This window comes from Neltuma alba, unplaced genomic scaffold (assembly GCF_004799145.2).
Source record: "Neltuma alba isolate B1F8T4 unplaced genomic scaffold, ASM479914v2 tig00001925_pilon, whole genome shotgun sequence".
Taxonomy (NCBI): domain Eukaryota; kingdom Viridiplantae; phylum Streptophyta; class Magnoliopsida; order Fabales; family Fabaceae; genus Neltuma; species Neltuma alba.
The window spans coordinates 1-14,432 of NW_021632672.1; the positions used below are offsets into that span (position 1 = coordinate 1).

The following is a 14,432-nucleotide window of genomic DNA, read 5'->3' on the forward strand; positions in this document are numbered from 1 at the left end:
TATATATCATAATGAAGCTCATGAATTTAGAGATTTTTAGAGAGAAAACCGCCCCTCAAACAGAGGTCTTACGCCCTACACAACCCCAAGAAGAATAAATTTGAGAAAAATGAAAAAAAATTAAAATCCCAGCACGCAAGCGAAACGTGATCTCTAGACTACCTTGCAGCCCACCGCCAGCGACACAAGCCGTGCAGTAGCCTCCACACGCCACCACCTTTCAGATGGTAGTGTCCACGTTTCCAACTGACATGCCACATAGCGGCACGCACACATGTGGCCATTCTGGCACCTTTTAATTTTTTTAAAATTATTATTATTTTATTTTTTAAAGTTTGGGCCGGTGGGCTCGATCCAATCCAAACGCAGGCCTTTGGCCCACCAGTTCCTACCTCCCCCTTTTAACATTTTTTTGTTTTTTTTTTTGGGTTGGATTGGACCGGTTGGGCTTAGTCCAAGCCTCTGGCCCAACCGGTTCCTTTCTCCCTACTTTTTTTTCAAGCATTTTTTTTAGAAAGGCCAAATGACGCCGTTTTGGCCCTAAAGTTGTCTTCAACCTCTAGCAGAGTCGTCCTGACCCGGTTTGTGGCAAAACGGGTCGAGTCCGATGGACCCGTCGAACCCGAAACTTCTTTTCCCCATAACCCGCCATCCGATATCCAGATTTCATGTACTTTATACCATTTCTTCTCTTTTTTTTGGTCCTCTACACAAGGAGAGGTTTTGGGGCCTAAAAACTTGATTTAAAGGGACCTAAAAAAAAAATGAAACTGCCGAAGACGATTATCATATAAAACGAGTTTCATGGAGGCAGAGAACAACCCAGTATATCTACTTACAAATATAAGTCATAAAATAATCATACTAAAAGTAAATAAGAGGATTTGCATAATATATTACGAAGCAAATCTCAAAACCATTACTCACCAGTAGAAAATGAACATAGGAGCAGAAAAAACACAGGCTTTGATACCAATCTAGGATTTCGGGCATACTTGGAGAGTACAATATGTTCAATAGCCACGTAGAGGTTCGTTTACAATCACGAACTCGGATCTTTGTGTCATAGCAATGCACTTTAGGTAAGAGAGCAACTGAGGGAGGAGGTGGAAGAAAACTTACATGCTTCAGTGTTTTTTCTGACTATATTTTAAAAGAGAAAAACTACCTCCAATAACTCACGGTTATCCTAACCGTTCCCTTCCTTTTCTGTGCAGTTTAAATCAAAAAAGTGAAAATCGCAACTAGAGACCCATATGTTCTGTTTTTTTTACCAGAATTTCAAAATTAATGAGCTTGAGTCCAATCCACCAAGGGTGGACTGACCCATTTTGCTACAGGAGTAGAACCGGCTGCAACTTCGATGCTAGTGGTCGCGGTCGCTATGACATTGGTAACTGCCCCAATGGCCTACATTGCACCAGCTGGGGCATTCCTCCGAACACATTAGCGGAGTACACGTGGGAAAAAAAAAAAACCAACACGGATACCTACGACATATCCTTAGTGGATGGCTTCAATTTCCCTATGGCCATCAATCCTCTCAAAGGTGGTTGCCGAAAGATAAGCTGTACGGCGGACATTAATGGGCAGTGTCCTAATGAATTGAAGACACGAGGAGGATGTACAATCCATACACAGTGTTTAAGACCGTAAAATATGCTGTACTGTAAAACGAGGAAGCTGTGGGCCCCCGAACTTCTCAATGGTCTTCAAGAATAGGTGTCCTTATGCTTACAATTATCCTCAGGATGATCCATCAAGCATCTTCCATTGCTCTACCGGCACCAATAGAAATCGTCTTTTGTCCTTAAGTACGATGAAATATTGAAGAAGATGATCGAGGTCCTCTTGCGCAAACTTCACTTTCGTGAAGTACTATTATATATGTCAGGATCTCTCCTTATTGGTTGTTTAATTAGGTTAAGTGATGGAGTAACAAGGTAAATAAATAAAGGGGATGTCTCAGTATCAATTACTCTGTATGAATATCACCGGTTTAAGTCAGCTTAAAATAAGTATCTATATGTTTATGAGAGATTTTATTGAGTGTCGTGTGTTTTTGTGTTGGTTGTTTTTTTGTTGCACATTGGAAAATTACTTCTTATTCACCTCTAATAATCAAAAGAGACACTGTCATGGAGTGTCGTATGTGTATAAAATATACAGTGATTGTTAACATAATAGCTGCATAACTAATTTATGAATACTAAAGAATTAATTAAATCACTATGGTTCCTAGCTAATATAAGACCCAATTGACTAATTTGGAAAGATTAAGAAAGTTATTAATTAATTTTATTTATAGGATATGTTACATGATCTCTTTAAAACACTTGTGTAAATTATTAGATTATATCAATTTATAACTAAGACAAATTAGTTGTAGAAAAACAATAAATATAAATAACTTAAAATAATTTAGTAATTTTTAATTTTTCAAATTTGTCAACCGGGTCTTGTATTAAGGATGACAGTTATTAGATTAAATGAGTGTTGTCTTTCCTAAAATACATAAGAATGAAAACCTTTTAATATATGCAATCATGAGAACTATTTTAAAAAAATAAATAAATAAAAAGATAAAATAGACAAGAGTCTTATATTTAGTAGCGGAAGAATATGATAATTTGCAAGGTTCACAGGTAATCATGAATATAACATGTCCTTTTTAGGTTTCGTGGAATTCAGAGCGCTGAGAGGTGTGAGATCATGAATATATTGTAGACCCAGCTATCTTAATGAAATTCCTTTTTTGGCACTTCGTTTTTTATTCTAGGGATTCATTATTCTACTCCATGGAATATTAACAGTTTGATATTATACTAGTACATATTTTATTTTAGAAAATTAATATTATCCTGTAAATAATTAATTTCTGAATTTATTACTACATGTACCGGCCGTGGTATTTGAAGTTCAAAGAATGTAGAGCATGCGTCATTTTAGAAGTTAATTATCTCACAAATAGTGTACAAAGGCACGCCCGTTTTGGTGTGACATTGATGACTTGAAAACTACATAAATTTAAAAAATCTTAATATCATATTGTAAAAATACATATATAGTTGGCAAAAATTATTATAAAAATATAACAGAATTATTATTTAGTTCTTAAAAATAAGAAACTATGTGACTTTAGTTCTCATGGAGATGAGATAACTTTTATGAGGCTTTAAGAGCTAAGGCGGCAATAATAATGCAGGTTGATTTTTACTGACTCCTTTGAGCTTGGAACAACTGTCGTATACGTGTTGACAAAATCAATACAGAGTTAGGCTACCATTATCAATCCGTCAATCTCAGCCAAAAATCATTATTTATTTTTTTATAATTATTATTTACTTCCTCCTGTTGAAAATATATGATAAATTATGTTGGGGTGGCTTGATTTTCTCATAAAATAATATTCACTTTTATCTAAGCATTTAATAAGTTTTTTTTAATTTTAGGCTCGATATATTTTCTTTTCTCTTTAATTCATTTATTACATTTTTTTACTTATTTTCTTTATTAACAAGGATGTATTGAGGGGAAAAAATACTCCTCCGGTCCTTAATGTAAGACCCATTTAACTAATTTGATTAGATTAAGGAAGTTAGGTAAGTTAGTTAATTATAAGAAATATGACACATTTTTCCTAAAACACCATAATCATATTTCTTAATACTCCCTCTCCCTCTTTTACTTGGTTATGGTTGAGGAGTATCCATAGATGTAATTTAGAGAAAATTGATAAATATAATAAATGGCTCTTATATTTAGGACCAAAACCAACTCAACAATTGGATCATATATTAAGGGCCGGAGGAGTATTTGTTTTACATATTTATTATTTTAAACTAATTTTAACTAATTCTTTTATAGTGATATTCATATGTTATTTAACAGCCAGTGTAAACAGTTAACGTAAAAGATACATGTGGGCGTGCCCAATGGGATTAAAGCATGCTTGGGATAATACACCGGACTCACACAAGGATTGGAATGTAACAACCGAAGTGCGCCATGTGATTGAGAGGGACTGGCAAGTTGGATTCCAAATCGTTGATACAGGACACACTTTAATGGCTGACCCCCAGCGAAGCAAGCTCTACCAGATACGTGTGGCTTGCAAGTCTTCCATCCTGACACCAGAGAGATGCTCCATTGGGACCCTGGAGACTGTTTTTTAGCTTCTTCCTGCCATTTTTCTTTCCCAGTGTATATACATTAAAAAAAAAAAAGTCAATGTAAGCACACATCCGCACAACCATATTAACAGTTGAGCTTAAATTTGGGCAGCCAGTTATTCACGTCATATTCATACACTCCTCCGGTCCTTAATAGGACCCATTTAACTAATTTGATTAGATTAAGAAAGTTAGGTAAGTTAGTTAATTATAAAAATTGTGACACGTTTTTCCTAAAATACCATAATCATCTTTCTTAATACCCCTCTCTATCTTCTACTTGATTATGGTTGATAGAGTATCCATAGGGGTAATTTAGAAAAAATTGATAAATATGAAAAATGGATCTTATATTTAGGATCAAAACCAACTCAACAATTGGGTCCTATATTAAGGACCAGAGGAGTACCATTTTTTTCCAGTAAAATCGAGAGCCCAATCCATGAAGTACATAAACATAAATTAAATGGACAGAGAAGACCCGAAATAAACTAGAAATAGTGCAATAAACTACTTATAACTAAAATAGTATGAAGCATAAACGATTCAAAATTGCTACTAGGAGCAAGGATATCTCATAATATTTCCGTATGTTAATCAAAACCAGAAGCATACTCTCTTTGCATACACGGTTGAATTTTTAGGCAATTCCACATTTCTTTTTCACCGTGAAAACGGAAACATGTTTGAAATGCTTCCCTTATTTCATGTCACATTCTATCTTTCGTTACATTAATCCAAAAGATCTTTTTATATGGTATTAATGGACCTTACTCAATTGGTGAATGGTTTAGGGGAAGCGTATATGCTTCCCCGGAACTATATATGCTACCAATAAACTCCACATGAAGTACCACTTTCCCTAAATTATACCACGCTTCCCTTAAGCTTTTCTTCTTATTGATTGTGTTGTATTAATAAATGATATGATGTACTCTTTTTCTTGTGTTAGACTTGTCCCACACTAATTTTTTCAGTTGAAGTTTTTTATGAAGCATATGTAAGATATTTTAAGGGAAAATGACATTGAGGTCCCACAGAAGCAAAAATACAGCAAAAAGGTCCCCTGAAATCTCATAATTTTTCTGAAGTCCCAAAGGGACTTAGATGCAATTCTCAGAATCTGGAAATTACCCTCTTGCCCTTGCTTATGAGATTCGAAAATGCTGAAAGGAGATTAGAGCCTCTGTTTTTGTTTGACCGGAAGAAAGCTAAAACCCTGTTATGCTTTTGTGCTGCTGGAAATCCGGTGACAACCCATCGCGGTGCTCAAATTCCCCTCACAACCCGTCGAAAATCGTGAGCCTTCGTGCTGGTTGGTGTGTGTTGTGATTTAAGTTGGGTGTGTAGAATGATAATGGGTGCTCTGTTTTTGGGTTGTTTTTGGGTGGTTTTCCTCTGTTCTGACATTGGTTTAGTGGCAAAGGAAAAAAAAGATGAAGGTTAGTGAGGGTAGAAACCCTTGGCACGAAATGGGACTGTGTTGTCAATCAGGCCGCGATTGTTGTCAATGTGTGCCGCTACACTTGTCAATGTAGCTCTTTAAGTTGTCAATGACAGTTGCGTGCTTCTTGATGCAGGTTTAAGTTACTGATGGTATTTCAAAGCTTTTGTTTTTGGTTTAGGATTCAGAAGTTAATGAATGGAAAAGCTGTGTTTTTGGTTGGTGTGTGTTGTGATTTAAGTTGGGTGTGTAAAATGATAATGGATGCTCTGTTTTTGGGTTGTTTTTGGGTGGTTTTCCTCTGTTCTGACATTCGTTTAGTGGCAAAGGAAGAAAAAGATGAAGGTTAGTGAGGATAGAAACCCTTAGCACGAAATGGGATTGTGTTGTCAATCAGGCCGCGATTGTTGTCAATGTGTGCCGCTACACTTGTCAATGTAGCTCCTTAAGTTGTCAATGACAGTTGCGTGCTTCTTGATGCAGGTTTAAGTTACTGATGGCAAGTACATCTGAAAAACATCTATTTTGCTTTGTTCACATAAGGGGAAGGTTTATAAATGATGGAGAAGATAATATGAGATACGTGGGAGGTAGTGTAAGAACAACCAATGTAAAGGAGGGCACAAGTTATGAAGAATTGAAGGAAATTATATCATCAATTGCTGGAAAAGAAAGCAACTCATTTCTTCTGAAATTTTCAGTTGTGTTTGATAAAAAAAATTTTGTGGAGTTGGTAGATGATGATGGGGTGGAACATTTGATAAAGTTCAATGAAGAAAGTGGTCATGTGTATGTCGAAGAAAATGAAAATGAGGACCACATAGAAGCAACAAGGGATAATACAATGGAGGAGCAAGATGTGTAAGTATAGTTGAACAAAACTGTAAATGGGTGTGAAGGGAATTTTTTGTAAATGGATACACACCAATAGTTAGTTTATCGTAATTACATGCAACCCTGTGTTTTTTTGGGATGGGTTGTGAAATAGGTGTAGTTTCATGTATATGAAGGTGTAAATGAAAGTTGACTATGAATTGGCATGTTAGATTCTGCTGTCATTTAAGTTGTCATACCTGCACCTTGTATTGTCATTAGACCTGTTATGACTTATCAATAAAGCACTGTCACTTGTCAATTAATTTGCTGATGTAAGTTGTCAACAATATGAATTCAAGTTACATAACTTGTTTTAGTAACATATGATATTTTCAATCACTCTGTCATATTATATTTTTGGTTATTTGTCATATATAATCATTATTAATGAAGTGTCAATGGTGGCACTGTGACTTGTCAATGGTGGCATAGTGACTTGTCAATCATGTCCTTAAGACTTGTTAATGGTGGCGCTGTGACTTGTCAATGGTGGCGCTGTGACTTGTCGTTGGTGGCGCTGTGACTTGCCAATGGTGGCACACTGACTTGTCGTTGGTGGCACTATGACTTGTCAATGGTGGCACACGGACTTGTCATTGGTAGCAAGATGACTTGTCAATCGTCGCACCGTGACTTATCAATGGTGGCACTGTGACTTGCCAATGGAGCACTGTGACTTGTCACTGGTAGCACTGTGACTTGCCAATAGAGCAGAGTGACTTGTTAATTGAACATAACTCTGAGTAACACCTTCTGATTAATTATATTTTAATATAAATATTACTTAACATTACAAATAAATAACACCTTCAGTTGTAAAAAATTTGAATATCAATTGTTAATATCCACATATTCATTTGTTATATCACTTGTCATTAACTCATGTTATATTACTTATTAATATTACATAAATTTGTCGATATCAATAAAGATATAAAACAACAAAAATAAAAATGTGAGTTGTCCCCAAGAAATTGGTATCATAACATCTGATAACAAAGATAATAATATTATAAACATAATTTGATCAGTTTGTTACAAAAGGACCTATTGACCATTAAGCTATTGCCACTCATGGCTCACACCCTTAGGTGCCAATCATCTCATAACACATCCTGGCATAACAGAACAAAAAATTAATGGACTCCTCTATCTCCTCCTCTTGCTCTTGTTGAAGTCCGATAGCATTGACATCACTTCATCCCTATGTTCATTTTGTGGATGGGTAACCAACCACCACAAACAGCCAACCTTCAACTCTTGCAATTCATCATTGGAGTATCGTGGCATAGTATATCCTGCAGCATCACGAACAGTGCCATCCCACTCTTGTAGCCAAGAGAGGACATGAACTCCACATGAATCACTGCCAAGCAAATTCAATATGTAAGCAGCATGCAATTTTTATTGTGAACAAACACAACATAACACAATCAAACAGAACAACTACACTCACGTATCATTCTGCACATAAACTTTAGCCCATTTCACTTCGTTGCCAATTTTGTCCTCATTGGCAAACAACTCTGGCTTAACAGCACGCAACATCGTATGGAAACAGTTCATCTGCAAAAAAAAACACATAATCAAAAGGTTTTACTAACAACACAGCATCCAGTGACAAGGGACAGAGCATATTGTGACAAGTAACATAGCATCCAGTGACAAAGGACAGAGCATCCAGTAACAAAAAACAGCATCCACTAACAACTAACAGAGCATCCACTGAGAAATGACAGAGCATCCAGTGAGAAATAACAGAGCATCCAGTGTGAAGTAACAGCATCCAGTGACAACTAATAGAGCATGCAGTGACAACTAACAGAGCATGCAGTGACAACTAACATAGCATGTAGTGACAACTAACACAGCATCTAGTCAACTAAGCATCCACTGACAACTAACAGAGCATGTGATGACAACTAACACAGCATCCAGTGACAACTAACAGGGCACGTGATAACAACTAACACAGCATCCAGTGACAACTAACAGAGCATGCAGTGACAACTACGCAGGCTGCTAGTGACAACTATAAGAGTAGTCATTGACAAGTATAACAGCAGCAAATAAATACACACAGTCTGTGTTGCCATAAAGTGTTTGGGATTGAAGTGCCCTTTATTCGTCCTCTTTTTTAGACGCAATCATCAATATGGAAATAGAAATCCCCACAAAGGAATATAGTAACCACTACAGAGCATACAATCTTCACAAATACTTTGAACTCCAAGCAAGGCATATCAACTATTCAGCCTCATTTTTGTAACTTTAACAATCCACCGTGGTGCTCAAAATCCACTCAGTGTGCCACCATTGGCAAGTCACAGTGCCACCATTGACAAGTCACATTGCCACCAATGACAAGTCAGTGTGCCACCATTGACAAGTCATAGTGCCACCAATGACAAATCACAGTGCCACCATTGACAAGTCACAGCGCCACTATTAACAAGTCTTAAAGACACCATTGACAAGTCACTATGCCACCATTGACATTTCATTAATAATGATTATATATGACAAATAACTAAAAATATAATATGACAGAGTGATTGAAAATATCATATGTTACTAAGACAAGTTATGTAACTTGAATTCATATTGTTGACAACTTACATCAGCAAATTAATTGACAAGTGACAGTGCTCTATTGATAAGTCATAACAGGTCTAATGACAATACAGGGTGCAGGTATGACAACTTAAATGACAGCAGAATCTAACATGCCAATTCATAGTTAACTTTCATTTACACCTTTATATACATGAAACTACACCTATTTCACAACCCATCCCAAAAAAACACAAGGGTTGCATGTAATTACGATAAACTAACTATTGGTGTGTATCCATTTACAAAAAATTCCCTTCACACCCATTTACAGTTTTGTTTAACTATACTTACACATCTTGCTCCTCCATTGTATTATCCCTTGTTGCTTCTATGTGGTCCTCATTTTCATTTTCTTCGACATACACATGACCACTTTCTTCATTGAACTTTATCAAATGTTCCACCCCATCATCATCTACCAACTCCACAAAATTTTTTTTATCAAACACAACTGAAATTTCAGAAGAAATGAGTTGCTTTCTTTTCCAGCAATTGATGATATAATTTCCTTCAATTCTTCATAACTTGTGCCCTCCTTTACATTGGTTGTTCTTACACTACCTCCCACATATCTCATATTATCTTCTCCATCATTTATAAACTTTCTCCCTATGTGAACAAAGCAAAATAGATGTTTTCCAGATGTACTTGCCATCAGTAACTTAAACCTGCATCAAGAAGCACGCAACTGTCATTGACAACTTAAAGAGCTACATTGACAAGTGTAGCAGCACACATTGACAACAATCGCGGCCTGATTAACAACACAGTCCTATTTCGTGCTAAGGGTTTCTACCCTCACTAACCTTCATCTTTTTCTTCCTTTGCCACTAAACTAACGTCAGAACAGAGGAAAACTACCCAAAAACAACCCAAAAATAGAGCACCCATTATCATTCTACACACCCAACTTAAATCACAACACACACCAACCAAAAACACAGCTTTTCCATTCATTAACTTCTGAATCCTAAACCAAAAACAAAAGCTTTGATATGCCAAAGGCAAAAACGATTTTTTCATTTTCCATTCCCAAATAAATGCACAATCTGTCAAGAAAGGTAGGAGAGGAGAGAAAAGAAAGTTCCACACCTGAAGATTTGTCAAGCTTCAACATCTTCTTCACCCATGGAAATCCTCGCATTTACAGAAGCTTCACCATGATAATTTTGCGTGGGAAATCCTCACCAAATGAACTTCTCCCGTCTCTTTTTCTGATAACAGGTCCAGGGCAAGAGGGTAATTTCCAGATTCTGAAAATTGCATCTAAGTCCCTTTGGGACTTCGGAAAAATTATGGGATTTTAGGTGACCTTTTTACTGTATTTTTGGTTCTGTGGGACCTCAATGTCATTTTCCCATATTTTAATTACATATTTTTCGTATTATGTGATATTATTTTGTTTTAATTAAAATATCCTAAATATGGCTCATTAGTTAGTTAGGTCCAATCCATGTAAGATTTTAAATTTAGTCCCTTTTAGTCATTTCATAATCTTGATAGTGGTTAGGTTTTGACGGCAGCAGACTGAGTGAGTGAATAGAAAGAAAATCTACTTCAAGGTCTCTGACTGGTGGCAGCTCTTGTCAGTTTCATCACTGTACCCACATTCTTTTTTTTTTTTTATATAGGAAAGGCAAGATTACACTTGAAGATAAAAACTAACAGGAACGAAAAACTACTCTAAGTCATCCCTAAAGCGAGAAAGGCAGTCGGCCGGTGGGTGCCACAACATAATCATTCCTTCTGTAAGCCTGTGCGCCTCCTTAGCCAGTTGGTCCGCACACTGAATGTTATCCCGAGGTGTGTAGTTGATCTTGAGGTCCCAATCAGAGTACATCAGATTTTGAATTTGCATTATGTGTGATCGTAAAGGATGTTGAAAACCTTCATCTACCATAAGCATATGGTACACTTCCATAGAATCAGTATATGCCATCACTTTGCTGTAACCTTGTTGTTTGCAAATTTCCAGTCCTGTTTGTAACGCCAATAGTTCTGCTGCCGTAGAGGGTAGGAAACCCAATTTCTTTTTAAACCCGACGAGCCATTGTCCTACTGAGTTCCTAACTATGCCTCCACATGCTGCGAATTTTAACGTATTGACAGATCCGTCTGTATCCAATCTAACAAACCCCTCAGGCGGAGGGGTCCACTTGGCTTCCCAATCTGTGCATGTGCCAAATAGCTGATGCTTCAGTTCTCCTTGTTCTGCAGACTCCATGAGCAGATGTAGTCCCGCATGTATAAGTTCTTCCGCATGGCTTCGCTTTCCCTCCATAACTCCTCTGCATCTGTTCTTCCAAAGTAGCCAGCAAGTCAAGGCGAAGACTTTTAGCCACTGCCATCGTGCAAATTGCTTGTTGCCGAAATTCTCCATGAAGTTTTACCTAATCCAATCCTGAAAATTAGAACGAAAAAAATTGAAAACACAGTTAGGATGAATAATTTTGAGCCAGACCATTCTCGCTATCTCACAATCTCTCAATATGTGTATGGTGTTTTCCTCTCTTTTGCACTCAAAGGGACACTCAACACTGTTTATGATTCCTCTCTGAGCTCTAAGTGAGTTATGGGGAATTCTCTCTTGAAAAGCTTGCCATAGAAACATCTTGATCTTTTCTGGTACTGGAAGCTTCCATAACTTTTTCCATTGCCTATCTTGGGGAAGACCATCTTGCCTCGAAATCCACCGGTAGGCAGCTTTGACACTGAATTTTCCATCATGTGCATTTCTCCAGCAATACTCATCATTTCCATTACTGGAGGGGGGTTTCATATGGCTAAGGATATCAATGACCCAGCGTGGGAGGTAGTTTTCCCATTGCTGTACATCCCATCTTCCGTCTGCTGTCACAAAAGAGCTCACCATATCATTGGTGTTGATTAGATGCAAATTCCTATCAGCCAGGTAGATGAGGGGTTCCTCTAGAGGAGACCATAAATCCCACCAAAAGAGGGTTTGGTTGCCACTATTCACGTGTCTGCCAACCCCTTTATAGAACTTGTCCCACAAAGATGCTATACCTTGCCAAGTACGAGAAGCGTTGTTCTTCTTTGTTACCAACGGACATCTCCCATCGCCACACTTGTATTTGCTCCTCAAGCATTGAACCCATAAAGCTTCAGGTCTACTGATCAGTCCCCAGCATAATTTCATGATGAAAGCTTGGTTTTGACTTTGCAGGTCTTTGATGCCTAGTCCACCATTGATTTTGTCTTTTTTAATTTTTTCCCAAGCAATGAGGTGCATTTTCTTGCCTTCTTGTTGCTGGTTCCACAGAAAATTCCTGCTGTTCTGTTCAATCTCATTGAGAATGCCTTTAGGTAGCAAGGTGGTCTGCATTTGATAGCTTGGTATAGCTGATATAACTGACTTTATAAGTGTAGTCCTTCCAGCCATGTTAAGAAATCTACCCTTCCATGAGGCCAACCTTTTATGTACCTTTTGGATAATGGGGTGGTACAAAGCTTTGGTTACTCTTTTGTGCAGAATTGGAACCCCCAAATATTTGCCTAAATCGGCAGTTATACCAATACCCAGCTTTTGACTCAATTCCGTGGCCCTATGAAAACACACATTGCGGGAAAAGTAAGCTTTAGATTTTTCCAGGCTGATTTTGTGTCCAGAGATTGTACAGAATAGAGCCATAGTGTTTCTCATGACCTCCATCTGATCCGTATTGGCTTCCCCAAACAGCAATAGATCATCCGCAAAGAAGAGGTGTGAAATGGTGGGTCCTCTTGAGTTAAATTTCAGCCCTTTCCATCTTCCTTTGTTGACTTCTTGGTTAATAAGCTGCCCTAATCTCTCCATACATATCACAAACAGATATGGGCTAAGGGGGTCACCTTGGCGAACACCTCGAGTAGGTTTGAAGGGGGTAGAAGGCTCACCGTTCCACAAGACACGCATAGTAGCCGAGGATGTACAAGTCATGATTAAGTTTACTAAATTTTCATCTAGATTAAGGCTTGTAAGGGTATCCTTAATGAACTCCCAGTCTAACCTGTCATAAGCCTTTTCCATGTCCACTTTGAGAGCCACAAAACCTTTCTTCTTCTTCTTGTTTCTCATTGTGTGGATGGCTTCTTGCGCAATAATTATATTGTCAGCGCTTTGTCTTCCTGAAATAAAACTACATTGTTGCTGTTGGATTAGGTAGGGCATTACCATCCTCAATCTGTTTGCAATAATCTTGGTGATGATCTTCAGGATCACATTGCAAAGCGAGATAGGGCGAAAGTCTTTCAATCTAGTCGGTTGATCCACTTTCGGTATTAGAATAATGCTGGTATGGTTCACTTCCTGTATCATCTCATGATCTCTCCACGCCTTCTTGATGAATTCACAAACTTTGTTCCCAATAATATTCCATTGGGATTGAAAGAAATGTGCTTGGAGTCCATCGGGTCCCGGCGCTTTGAAAGCCCCCATAGAGAAAGCTGCATTTTTTATTTCAACTTCACTCACTTCCTGATGGATAGCATTTAAGTGGGCAATTTGAATACCTGGAAAGGAGATTGGCCATTCATATCCTCTCAACACATTAGTATTTTTAGAATACAAGTTCGAAAAGTAGCTTCTAGCCATATTCTTCAGTTCTTCTTGACTTGTAATCCAGTTATCTGAATCATCCTGCAGAGTGTGCACAATCTGTTTTCTTCGTTTCATCACAGCTGAGGCATGGAAAAATTTTGTGTTTCTATCTCCCCATTGTATCCATTTACATCTTGCCTTCTGATGCCATATAAGTTCCTCTTGTGCAGTAAGTCTATTGTATTCCTTCCACAAATTTCGCTCCAGCTTGAAAAGCCCATTAGAGATCTTGTTTCTTCTTGCTCTGTCAATACCCTCCAATCTTCTAATCACCTCACGTTTCTTTTTTGGGATATTACCTATTACAGTATCATTCCATTTAGTTGCTTCTTCCTCAAACTTTATCATGCCTTCACACCAATCTTTGTTATCCCAAGAGTTGAGTACTACATCCGCAAAGCTGTTCTCAAGTGCCCAGGCTGTCTGATATTTAAAACTCCTCCCCCTTCTACTTGCATTTCGGTTGCCCTTCTCATCTGAGACCAGCACTAAGCGATGATCTGATTTATATCTGAGGCTGTGGGTGGTATTGCTGTTGGGGTGTTCTGTCTCCCAGAGGTAATTACCAAAGACCCAATCAAGTCGCTCCTTCACATCCTTCTTTTCCCAGGTAAAAATTTCTCCAATAACAGGGAGTTTATAAAGACCTGCTTCCCTGATACATTCCTCAAATTTCCTCATATCAGAGGTATTTGGCAAAGCTCCTCCGAGCTTATCCTGTGAT

At 37.7% G+C, this 14,432-nt stretch overlaps 1 protein-coding gene and 1 pseudogene across 1 annotated transcript; one reads left to right on the plus strand and one right to left on the minus strand.

Annotated features, from left to right (window-relative positions):
- Positions 1 to 1,290: 1,290 nt before the first annotated feature.
- On the plus strand, positions 1,291 to 1,814 carry LOC114714156 (osmotin-like protein OSM34; annotated as a pseudogene).
- Positions 1,815 to 10,786: 8,972 nt separating this feature from the next.
- Positions 10,787 to 11,488, minus strand: LOC114714122 (uncharacterized). The gene has a single exon (XM_028898821.1). It carries the CDS (start codon positions 11,486 to 11,488, stop codon positions 10,787 to 10,789), a length of 702 nt encoding a protein of 233 aa, XP_028754654.1.
- Positions 11,489 to 14,432: the final 2,944 nt, after the last annotated feature.